At 42.9% G+C, this 12,483-nt stretch overlaps 1 protein-coding gene across 1 annotated transcript in view; it reads right to left on the reverse strand.

Moving 5' to 3' along the window:
- PRKCE (protein kinase C epsilon) overlaps positions 1-12,483 on the reverse strand; it is a 693,187-nt gene that overhangs the window by 56,194 nt on the left and 624,510 nt on the right. The window contains 1 exon segment of the mRNA XM_016423091.2: positions 2,590-2,728. Coding sequence (XP_016278577.1) covers positions 2,590-2,728 — 139 coding nt within the window.

Here is a 12,483-nt window from a genome sequence, read left to right on the forward strand (position 1 = left end):
AGTGAGGAAACCAGGCTCAGAACGGAATAGGATTTAGACACCCAAGTGCTCCAGCTTGCTGTATGACTTCCCAATAGCCCCATAGCCTTTCTGGAGCTAGGCTTGTACTCCTGCCCCTCTAAGACAAGGCATCCTTCCAGGTCCCTGGTCCATGTGATTCTTATGTGGACGGTCAAGGGAAGTTTCTCAGTGTGAGGGACCAGTCTTAAGCTGAGCTCTGAGATTCAAGAGCAATTAGTCAGGGGATAAAGAAGCAGTGATGAGCTGATTCCTTTCTGTGACCTGTTATCTCAAAGTCTAAGAGCATGATACTAGGATGGTTAAACCCACAAGTTCTCTTCCACGCAAAACAGTTAATTTCATTCTATTCCATGGACCCCTGACCTCGACAAGCCTAACATAGAATGTAGGACACTGGATTCTAAGGTCTCTTGGACTGGATTAGATGAGTGATAAGGTTCCTTTTTAGTGTCAAGCCCTATGTACCTGTAATCCTTTCAGTTCTAAAAACCATGAAATGAGTGCCCACAAATGGAAAATCAGTAAGAACATGGATGGCTCAGCACAGTTTATTCCCACTATTGCAAAAACCACCCTCAGTGGTGAGACCTTTTTGATGATGGGGTGGAAGTATCATTGGACCGTATCCTGGGGAGCATATGGTTATTGCCCAATTTTTCAAGCCCTTTGTTTCTGCACCTTTCCTTTCTTTGTTCAAAGCATCTCCACCAGAGAGAGGACAGAAAAATACAAAAAGTTAAATTCCATCCTAGTAGCTACCTCTGAGGAACTCTTCTCAAAGACTGGGTAGAGTTTATAGGAAACTTGAAGGCATCACTTTCATCATTTCACTCTCCTGCCCTGTAATCATCCAGTGCTCCCCACTATCAATAGCAGAGCTCCCAAAGATTTTTGTGACGATCAGCTAATTTTTCCTTACCAAGAAGTTTTAAGATTTGAGGAGGAGTACTAGAAACAAAGTCCTCTTTCCCTAGTAGGTCTACTTCAAATCCTGTTTCTTTCATGAAGCCTACCTTGATATTCCTCTAGATGATTAGGAGCCAGGACTAAAGCTATTGCTTTCAGTAACAGGGAGGAGAGTCTCTCTGGTTGGTTGGGAAGATGACCTTTGGGTGAACCAAACACTATCTTCCAGGTAGACCTGATTGAGTCCTTGGCACCACCCTACTCATCCTTTCCAGAAGCACCCCATTTCTTTTGAGTGCCATCTTTTGTAAAATACCTCCTAGGCTTAGCTCTGATAATCTCTCTTTCCTAATTACCTTCTTAGAAACTGAGGTGGTGACAGTCTATACCATGTGGGAGGATGTCTGGATTTGAAGTCAACCACCAGTGTGGATAGAAATTAAAATTGGGGAAAAACAGAGATGGAAGTCCAGGTAGTAGTGCTGCCAGTAGAGCAGGGTTAATCAGTAGCCTGAGACGAAGGGGAAGGAGGACATAAGCCAAGAGAAATATGGGGAAGGGAATCTGGCCAAGTGTAGAACATACAGTGAGGAGAAAGGTGTTGGGACATGGTCAACAAATACCATAGAATTCCACTTCTGCTTCTTTTTATCCCTTGTCTCTAATGACCCCAAATCCTACCATTTTTATGCTTATTTGTATAGGTGTTTATATGGCTGCTCATGCTTTCCACTTCCACCTAGGTAATCTTTATGTTTTCGTAACAGCCCTGTTAGGGCAGCTCCTGACTCTCCCCATTTGACAGAGGAGGAACCTGTCAGAGAGGTTCAGTGACTGGATTGAGGTTACACAGTAAATTAATGGTGGAGCTGGGTCTAAAATGGAGCTTCCTGATTTCCCACACTGGAATGTCCTGGAGCATCTGCTGAAAGGGCCCAAGGGTCAAGGATGGGCTGGTCCTCTCTGCTCTTCAGAGAATTCACGGGTTGCTGTAGCTAAAGTGTAGCATGCTTAGAAAATGAATGGGAAAAGAATGGCTTATAGAGACCCACTTGTCTCCATTTTCTTGTCATTCATGACCTTCCCAATTGTTCTTTTCAAGCATCTGTTACAAGTTGTGCCCAAAATGATCTGTATCTTCCTAGAGTGAATTCAATGTTTCCCTGGACGGATTGATTCAGAGGAGCTGAGAACAAACATAAACTTCAGGATGAGTTTTGTATGTTTTTTCGCTTTTAAAACCACTGAAGAGATAAAATAATCCACTTTGTTGCCATTCAAAACTGAAACATACTGATAAATTTCCCTTCCCTTCCCTTCCTTATCCTGTCCTATTGCTTTTGAGCCATCCAAACCAAATCCCTGGGTTTCTTGTTAGTGATTTCTACATGATAAAATTCCTTGCTGATCTTAGAGTTCTCATGTTGTAAAGAAGTAAAAACTGCATTTTGACGTGATACATTTCTCTTAATTCCAGGCTTTTCTCAATAGACAATCCAAATCATTTCCTTTTGATTGAATTCAGCAGTCTTCTCCTCTCCCCCCCCCCCTCCCAAGTTGATCCCAATTCCTTGGAGTAGAAATGCCATCTGCGTACTTGGGAAAAACTGGTCACCTGGTACAGCTTTGGGCTGTCCAAGCCAATGTGGACAGAGAACTCACCTCTGGTGCAATGTAATCAGGAGTCCCACAGAAGGTAGTCGTGGTCACGCCGTTCAAAATCCCTTCCTTACACATCCCAAAATCAGCCAGCTTACAGTGACCTTCCGCGTCAAGAAGAATATTATCCAGTTTCAAATCCCTGCATAGGCAAAGGAAGAATCACAGCATTAATACTTCTCTGCCAGGAGAGGGGGGCTTTTTTCTGAACTGGCATAGCCATTTGGATAGGGAGGCATATCCCATGGGAATCTGAGGCAGGGAAAGAAGCCTTTGAGGTAGGAAATCTTTCCCAGGTGATATCCCAAAGGCCCCCTTCCCCCCCCCCCCCCCCCACTGTAGGCAAAATGAAACCTTTCTTGCAAAGGATTTTTGGCTTTCTCCCCGGTGCCAGGATAACAATTCTGGGGGAATATACTTGAGTTTTTGCAAATTGTTGGAAAGAAAAATATTGGATTATTTATTACCCTATAAGGCTCCACGCTAGTCTAGGAGAGGCCCCATATCCTGCCCCCTTCAGAAGCTGAAGATCCAGTTGAAAGAACTAAGACTTGTTGTCAAACTCTGATTCCTCCAGTTATCAACAGAGAGAACCAGAGAAGGTTATAGCTGGAAGGCATATCTTAGCTCAGACAAGCATACAACTTCTTGTGCCTCAGTTTCCTAATCTCAATTAGGGGATGATTATATTTGCTTCACCTCATTCACAGGCATACTATGCAACTCTGTTAAGATTATTTCTGTGAACTGGAAAAGGCTACACACATCCAAAGGGACCACAGACATTATTACTAATGCATGTAAACCATATCTATCAATAAAGACCATGTGGAGGAGTCAGCTAGGTGAGATAAGTGAATAGAGCCTCAGGTCTGGAGTTGGAAGCACTTGGGTTCAAATCTGGATCCAGACACTTCTTAGCTGTGTGTGACCCTGGGTGAGTCACTCACCCCCATTTGCCTAGCCCTTGCCCTTCTATTTTAGAGTTGTTACTAAGACAGAAGGTAAGAGTTTGGAAAAAAAGATGAGTGTTGAGTGCTAACTTGGGTGGTACAAGCTCTAAATATGTTGCAGCTTGAATGAAGAGGAAATGAATGAGGACTGAATAATGTGGGAAGGATTCATCAGAGCTGGAACTTAGAAGGTCTGGAGAGGTGGAGAAGAAGAAGGAAGGCATTTCCATAAGAAAAGTAGAAGGAGACTGGGGTGACAGTAGTGGGAAGGGGGGGGATGAAAAGAAGTCTCAGAAATCTAGCTATGTGTGAATCTATTTTATATAGCTAGAATGAACATGGCTAATGCAGAAAAAAGGAGACAAGACAATCCCAACAAGGAAAAAGTTAAGTTAAATGACTGGAGAGAAAATAGAGGGCAGTTAGGTGGCTCAGGAGATTGAGCACTGTACCTAGAGTCAGGAAGATCTGAGTTCAAATTCAGCCTTAGATACTTACTGACTGTGTAACCTTGAGCAAGTCTCTTAACCCTATTTGCCTCAGTTTCCTCAACTCTTAAATGAGCTAAAGAAGGATATGGCAAACCACTTGAGTATCTCTACTAAGAAAATCCCAAATGGAGTCATCCCACAACCGAGGATGACGGAACAAGTCAAGAGAAGTCAAGAAAGGAAGGAAAAGCAGAATAGAATGTCCTAGGGTATAGCACATGAAGGAATTCAGACTTCACTCTGAGGGCAAGGAGGAGCCAGTGTAGGTAGGCAAATGGCAGAAAAACATTTTAGGAATATCTGCCTGGTAGCAGTGAGAAGGATGGCGAGCCAGGAGAGACAGTAGAGGTAAGGAAAGCTAGAGGCAGAAGAGCTGGGCTAAATCTCCTCCACAAAGCCTCAGATATTTACAGGGTGGGTGATCCTGCTCCATTTTCTACTCTGTCAAATGAAGGGTTTGGAATTAATGGCCTCCAAGGTCTCTTCCAGCCATAAATCTGATTCTAGGACTACTGGCACCAATTCACCAATTAAGTTATCTTAGTGTGTGTGTGTCCCTTGCCTGGAGAGAAAAGTCAAGCCCTGATTCTTCTGTTCCCCAGTCTATGCTTAAAGAATGAGTTTCTTCTTAAGAAGACTGGATCTAGTGTCAGGAAGACTAAAATTTGGCTTCCAGCACTTACTAGCTGTGTGACCCTAGATAAGTCATTTCATCCTTGTCTGCCTCAATTGCCTCAAGTGTAAAAGAAGGATAATAATAGCACCTCCCTGGGATAATGTTTGTAAAAGCACAATAGCTGGCTCATAGCAGACTCTCTTTAAAGGCTTGTTTCCTTCCCTACCCAGGTAATGAGTTTAGTGCCAGTGATTATGGTGAGTCCCACTTGGTAATGTCTGTACCACAGGACATCAGCAGGGATGCCCCCTCCAAAGGAAACCAGAGATCTGCTTATTTATTTTTTTCAAACAGAGTAAGAGGGTCTCAGGGCCATTTTTGCTGAGGGGTCTGTGAACTTGAACTTTTGACATTGTTTAACATTATTCACTCAGTGCTGTGGTGGGGGCAGGAAATATTTTCAGATCTCTCCTCTCCAGCATGTGACCCAGTTTCCGACTTCCAGAGAGGGCAGGGACTAGCTCCAAAATGTGCTGACACAGCACATGAGCCGCTGCTGTTGGAGGAATAATAGCCAGCACTCAGGAGAGAATGTCTCTCTTTCCCAGTCCCTCTGATGCACTATGTTAGCCAAGCATGGCCATGTCAGCTGCTGCCAAGAGGGACAGAGTTTGTATTTAGTTCAGGTCTGTAAATTCCTTGTGTGTAGAACATTGGGCTAAATGCTAAGGGAAGGTGTAAAGTTAAGACAGAATCACTTGGGGGCAGCCAGGTGGCTACGTGGTTAGAGATCCTGACCCAGAGACAGGAGGTCCTGTGTTCAACTACTTCCTAGCTGTGTGACCCTGGGCAAGTCACTTAACCCCCATTGCCTAGTCCTTACCATTCTTCTGTCTTGGAATCAATACACAATATTGATTCTAAGATGGAAAGTAAGGGTTTAAAAGAGAGACAGACAGAGAGAGAGAGAGAGAGAGAATCACCATAGTCAGGGAGCTTACAAGGTGGCTGAGCAGAAGCACAGGAAAAGACAGAAGACATGATGTAAATAATATATGAGAGATATATGTGGAGGATCTGTCTTCCTTCAAGACCCAGTGCGAAGCCTTTCCTGGTCCTCCCAGCTGCCAATGCCTCTTCTTTTCTGGGAATATATATATTTAAAACCCATATCAATTCGGAGCTATGTATTTTACATATCTGGTATATCTAGTATAAACCTATATCAGACTATTTACCACCTTGGGGGAGGGAATGGGAAGGGGGAGAGAGAGGAAAAAAATCTGAATCATAAAATGTCAGAAAACAATTGTCAAAAATTGTTTCTACATGTAACTGGAAAAATTAATTAATTTAAAAATAATAAAATTACTGAAATAGAACCTAAAAAATAAACAAAAGACAAAAATAAACCCTTACCTTACATCTTAGAATCAATACTATACATATTGGGTTCCCAGACTGGAAAGTGGTAAGGGGTAGGCAATTAGGGTTGAGTGACTTGCCCAGGATCACACAGCTGGGAAGTGTCTGAGGTCAGATTTGAATCCTGTCTCTAGGCCTGGCTCTCAATCCACTGAACCACCTAGCTTCCCCTTTTCTATTAACATTTTATATGGCCCTAGTTATCTATGGGATCTCCTCTATTAGAATGCTCCTTGAGGATAGGAAGTATTTCTGTTTTGCCTCCTGACCTTGTGCCTCACCTCAGAGATTATCTCCAGTTTATCCAGTATGCATCTCATTTGCACATGGTTATTTGCATGTTATCAACTCATTACAATGGAAAGCCACTGAAGGGAGGGATTGTCTTTTTGCCTTTCTTTATATCCCCAACATTTAGCATTTGGCCCCCTTATGTAGTAAGTACTTAATAAATGATTATTGACTGATTGCCTTTCTAGGTACCCACATTTTCTTTCTTTCTTTCTTTCTTTCTTTCTTTCTTTCTTTCTTTCTTTCTTTCTTTCTTTCTTTCTTTCTTTCTTTCTTTCTTTCTTTCTTTCTTTCTTTCTTTCTTTCTTTCTTTCTTTCTTTCTTTCTTTCTTTCTCTCTCTTTCTCTCTCTCTTTCTCTCTCTCTTTCTCTCTCTCTTTCTTTCTCTCTTTCTTTCTCTCTCTCTTTCTCTCTCTCTCTCTCTCTCTCTCTCTCTCTCTCTCTCTCTCTCTCTCTCTCTCTCTCTCTCTCTGTCTCTCTCTGTCTGTCTATTTCTCTCTCTCACTCTCTCCATCCATCTATCTATCTATCCACTTATGCTCAACACAGAGTCTGGCACGTTGTCATTATTCAGTCATTTTTCAGTCATGTATGAATTCTTCAGGAGCCCAATATAGGGTTTTTTGGCCAAGATACTGGAGTGGTTTGCCACTTCCTTCTCCAACTCATTTTACCAATGAAGAAATGGAGACAAACAGAATGAAGTGGCTTGCCTGGGATCACATAGCCAATAAGTATCTGAGGCCAGATTTGAACTCTGGAACATCAGTCTTCCTGACTCCAGGCCCAGTGGTCTATCCACTACCCTACCTACCTGTTCCCTGGCACTCAGTAATAGTTTATTAAATGCTTGATGATTGACTAAAGTGCTATTTGAGTGCTGGAGATCAGGGATGGCTTCCTGGAGTCAGTACCATTTGAACTGGACTTTAAAGAGCGAGGAGTCATAATGAAAAATGCCATCGACCTTCAGAAAAAAACAAAAAACAAAAAGCAAACCTGACAGAGTCTGCAGCCTGAGGCATACTATATTTCACTTTTTTTCCTTTTGTTTGTTCAGGTTCTCTTTTGCAAAATGACAAATATAGAAAAATATTTTACCTTATTACAACTGTAAAATCGATACCAGACTGCTTGCCATTTCAGGAGAGGGGAAGGAGGGGATTACTGAGGGTGAGAATTTGGCTCAAACATTTTTATAAAGGTTAATTGCTTTTTTCATGTAATTGAGGGAAACAAAATAAAATATTATTGTTTAAAAGGTTGAGTAGTAATCCAATGAGGCAGCTAGGTGGCACAGTGGATAGAGAACCAGGCCTGGAGTCAAGAAGATTCACCTTTCTACTTCAAATCTGACCTCAGACATTTACTAATGGTGTGACCCTGGGCAAGTCACTTCACCCTGCTTGCCTCACTTTCCACATCTATAAAATGAGCTGGAGAAGGAAATGGCAAACCACTCTAATATCTTTACTAAGAAAACTCCAAATGGAGTCATGAAGATTTGAACACACCTGAACAACAAGTAATCCAGAAGGTGAAGAGGAAGAGGAGGCAAGTCATTCTCAGCACAGGGAAAAGAACACTCAAAAGCATGAAGGTAGAAAAGATCAGGATAAAGTGGGGAGGGGAGAGTAGACAATGTTTCAATTTGTCTAAAGAGAATAAGGTGAAGGGAAGGAAGTAGAAGACTGGAAATCTGAGGTGGAAGATGGTAGAGAGGCAGAAGAGTTTGAACTTTGCTTGGTAGACAGTAGAGAGTCCCTGAAGATTTCTGAGCAGGAAAGGGCAATGATCAGAGGTGACAAAAAGCAAAGGTGAGAAGGAATACTGACTGAGGGAGGCACCGGGAATACAGGATGTGACGCTGTCTCTGTCACTAATGAGATGGATGGCACACTGGGTGACTGAATGGTGAGTATTGAGAAAGAAATGATAAAAACCCAGCAAATGTGTCTAAGAAATTTGATATTTGTATTTTGGCTTATTAAAAAATTTTTTTTTATTGATAATGAGTGAAGTCAGAAATTCTGTTTCTCTATCGGGCCCCCTTACATGGAACCAGAATAGCATGATTAGAAGGGTACCGAAGAGTTTCTCTGCTCTTCAGATATCATTGACACTTGAAATGCCACCATTAGAGATTAATTCCTTTGCCCTCTTCCAACACCTCTTTCAAAATTTAAACTCTGTATGTACAGAGAGGAGATACGATCAGTCCCCCAGCCTCTGAACAGATACAAGGGAAGGGAAGAATGCATTTATATAGTACCTACTACATACCAGGCAGCTAGGTGGCACAATGGATAGAGTGCTGATCTGGAGTCAGTAAGTCTTTTTTTCCTGAGTTCAAATGTGGCTCCAGATACTTAATGGTTGTGTGACTCTGAGCAAGTCACTTAACCCTGTTTGCCTCAGTTTCCTCAACTATAAATGAGCTGGAGAAGGGAGTGGTAAACCACTCCAGTGTTTTTGCCAACAAAACCTCAAATAGAATCATGGAGAGTCAGACACAAGTCAACAACCATATCTGCCAGATACTATGTTAAGAACTTTACAAATATCATCTTATTTGATCCCACTAACAACTTTATGTGATAGGTACTATTGTTATCCCCATTTTATAGTTGAGGAAACTGAGGCAGCTAGAATATATTTGAGGCTGGATTTGAACTAAGATCTTCCTGGCTCTAAGCCCAGCATTCTATCCATTTAGCTCCCTCATGAAAATGAGTTTAACAAATTCCTTCCCTTGGTGCAGGTAGATAACACAATGGAGAGAATACATGCTTGGAGATGGGAGGTTTGGGATTCAAATCTGGCCTTAGACATTCTCTAGCTATGTGACCTTGGGCAAGTCACTTCACCCCAATTGCTTAGCCTCACAGCTCTTTTGCCTTGGAATGATACTTAATATCGATTCTAAGAGAGAAGTTAAGAATTTTTAAAAATCCCTTCCTCCCATGATAGGAAAAACCTGAACAAGAGTCAGTAGAAAAATATGAAAGAGAAAGGGAGAGATGTAACCCTTCTTTTTCACAGCTTGGTCCCTTGGCCAGGGATGCAGGAGTAAATTTCTGAATGATGGAGGTCTGTGACCTATGGCCTCTATCTCAGGGAAGGAACTCCTCACTCCAGGTCTACCACAGCAGGATTTGAGGATTTGAGTTTAGTTTTCTTCTTCCTTTTATATTTATCAAGCACTCTGGGATTTCCAAAATGCATTGAACAGGGTTCTGAGCACATCTAGATTACTTAAGATGAAGGAACCTGTGTGGGAGACAGCAAGGAACTGCTTCTGGGATAAGCATTCTGTAGCCACTTACCCTGTGGATGGGAACAGCTTCTTTCCATCGGCTGTGGAGCCAGAATGGGATACATCTTTAAAACTGCCAGACTGGGACAATTTCTCTCTTTTTGCCAATGTCCAGGGAATTAAAGTCCTGTTTACCCAAACCGTGGGCACTATGCACTAAGCTGGGTGGGGAAAAGCCCTACCTTGCCTCTCTCCCTTTGGGCCTTGTGGCTCTGGGAAATGGACTTGGGAGTTGGATCTGTTTCTTCTGTTCTTTTCAGTTTTAGGTGCAAGTGGTGGCATCCTCAGCCCTCAGGAGCTCAAGACACGATGACCTTGGAGGCAGTTCCAGGCTGAATGAGAAACTAAGGTGTTGGGACTCGAGCCCAGGAGCTTTGTGAGACTATTGTCATAGAGTTACTATTAGAGATACTGAGTTAAGCTGGGAACCTGATGTCCTCCCCCTCTCTGAAGACCCAAGAAGTAGTGGGGAGAGGTACATGTGTGTGGGATTATGCTTCCCCAGCGTTGGCGGGAATGTTTGTGTGTTGGTTTTTGCTCTTTGTGCCTTTAAATGGAACTGAGGTGCTGAGGATCTCCAACAATGGGGGAAACACAGTCAGTGGGGGTTTAAGCCAATGGCAGGGACCAGGTGCCTCCCAAACCATTTAGTGGAACTGGAGAACCCAGAGGAAGGGATGAAATATAATGTACTTGGCTTTCAGGTGGTGCAGGGAGAATAGTCAGAGTTATGCATCTATTATCTTATCTGAGTATCACCCCAACTTTAGAAAGTAGAAGTGACCCTGGATATTCTCTCCATTGTGTAGATGGCCATTGAAGTTTGGGGATGCTGAATGATTTCTCCAGAAAGAGGATGGAGGGAGGGAGGGATGGAGAGAGGGAGATAGACAGAGAGACAGAGAGACAGAGAGACACAGAGAGAGACGAGAGAGACAGAGTGAAAAATAGAGAGGGAGAGAAAGAGAGAGACTTAGAAAGAGAAATAGAGAAAGAGGGGAAGGGAGAGAGAGAGAGAAAGAAAGAGGGAGGAGAGGAAGAGAGGGAGAGAGAGAGGCAAACAGATAGAGACAGGGAGACAGAGACAGACAGAGAGACAGAGAGAGAGAAATAGAGAAAGAGGGGAAGGGAGGGAGAGAAATAAAGAGGGGGAGAGGAAGAGAGGGAGAGAGAGAGGCAAACAGAGACAGAGACAGGGTCAGAGACAGAGAGGTAGAGAGACAGAGACAGACAGACAGAGAAACAGAGAGAGAGAGACAGAGACAGAGAGCGTGAGAGCCTAGACTTCCTTTAATGTTTACATACTCAAGTGGAAATAGTTATTTCTCAGCTTGACAATTATTTGGAACTTCATCTATCTGGGCACCATTGTGGCATTCACTCAAGAACACTTAACCTCAAAGACACCTTCTCAATCCTCAGGCACACTGTTGAACAAAACACAAGCATAGGCACACATCCCCTGTGAATTCCTTCAGTCATTCGGTAAGAGTAGGAGAGGTTAACGAATTGCCTCATGGCCCAAGTATCCGAGCTGTGAGAGGGGCAGGCTCTGGAGAGAGACTTTAGAAATACCACAAGAGTTCATATTTTGGCAGAAGGATGACTGTCGTTTACCCTGTGATAAAGACAAGCTATCCTTACAGCTGATACCAAACTTTAGTCGGTTCAAAATCGGCAGTCAAGGGAGACAGTCTTTTCCCAATATAGTCAGACTCTTGACTCGACATATGAACTATCCACGGTAAACTTTCAAGCCCAAACTGGCTTCACTTTTCTGTAGCACACTAGAGTGACGTAAAAATTCAAATTCATCCATAACTTGGTCTGAAGCACTCTAAGCTCTGAATTTACCCAGACTAGGTTCAATTGTTTTTTTTTTCTTTTTTAAAAAAACCCTTACTTTTCTCAACATCAATGCTGTGTATTGCTTCCCAGGCAGAAGAATGCTAAGGGTTAGGCAGTGGGGGTTAAGTGACTTGTACAGGGTCACACAGCTAGGAAATGTTTGAGGTCAGGACCTCTTGTCCCCAGGACTGGCTTTCAATTTACTGAGCCACCTTGGTTACTCTCAGACCAGGTTCAATCTTGATGAGGGGTAGGGAGAGCAGGCTGCCCCCAACCCAACCCATGTAGAGTGGTTTGGCCTCCATGTTCTTTAAGGTCCAGCCAAACTGACCTTGTTACTTCTCATGTATAAACATGCTATTGCTTATTTCTGCACTTCGTGCTTAGCCATCAGCTGGCTGCCCCTCCTCATCTGTACCTTTTAGAATCCCTTGTTTCCTTCAAAACTCAACAAAAGGGCCACCTTCTACATGAGACTTTTCCTTGACCCCCTCACTTCCTTCCCAGATTCATCTCATATTTATTATTTTTTTAAATGAATCTTCACAACCTGGCACCAGCCTTCCTTTCCATCTTCATTACACACCTCTCCCTTTGCTTAAGTCTACAGCCTAGCCAAACTGGCCTTCCTGATAGACTTTACACACACAACACTCCTGGCATGTTCCCTCTCCTCACCTCTCCCTCACCCCCCAGAACCCTTTGCTTCCCTTAAGAATTTGTTTCAGCACGACCTTCTTTGTGGTGCCTTTCCTGCCTCTCCTCTAACCCCACCAGCAGTGCCATTCTTGCTAAAATCATCTCGTACTTATATACTGTATGTTTGACATATACTTATAAAATTAGTTTATAGCTCTGGGTTCTAGGACAGGGCTTGGAATATAACAAGCACTTAATCAAAGATTTTTATTTGATTCATGATTTGACAAATGATTGCATATATGGAGTTAAGAAGAGG

The sequence above is a fragment of the Monodelphis domestica genome, chromosome 1 (genome assembly GCF_027887165.1).
Source record: "Monodelphis domestica isolate mMonDom1 chromosome 1, mMonDom1.pri, whole genome shotgun sequence".
In the NCBI taxonomy this organism is placed as follows: domain Eukaryota; kingdom Metazoa; phylum Chordata; class Mammalia; order Didelphimorphia; family Didelphidae; genus Monodelphis; species Monodelphis domestica.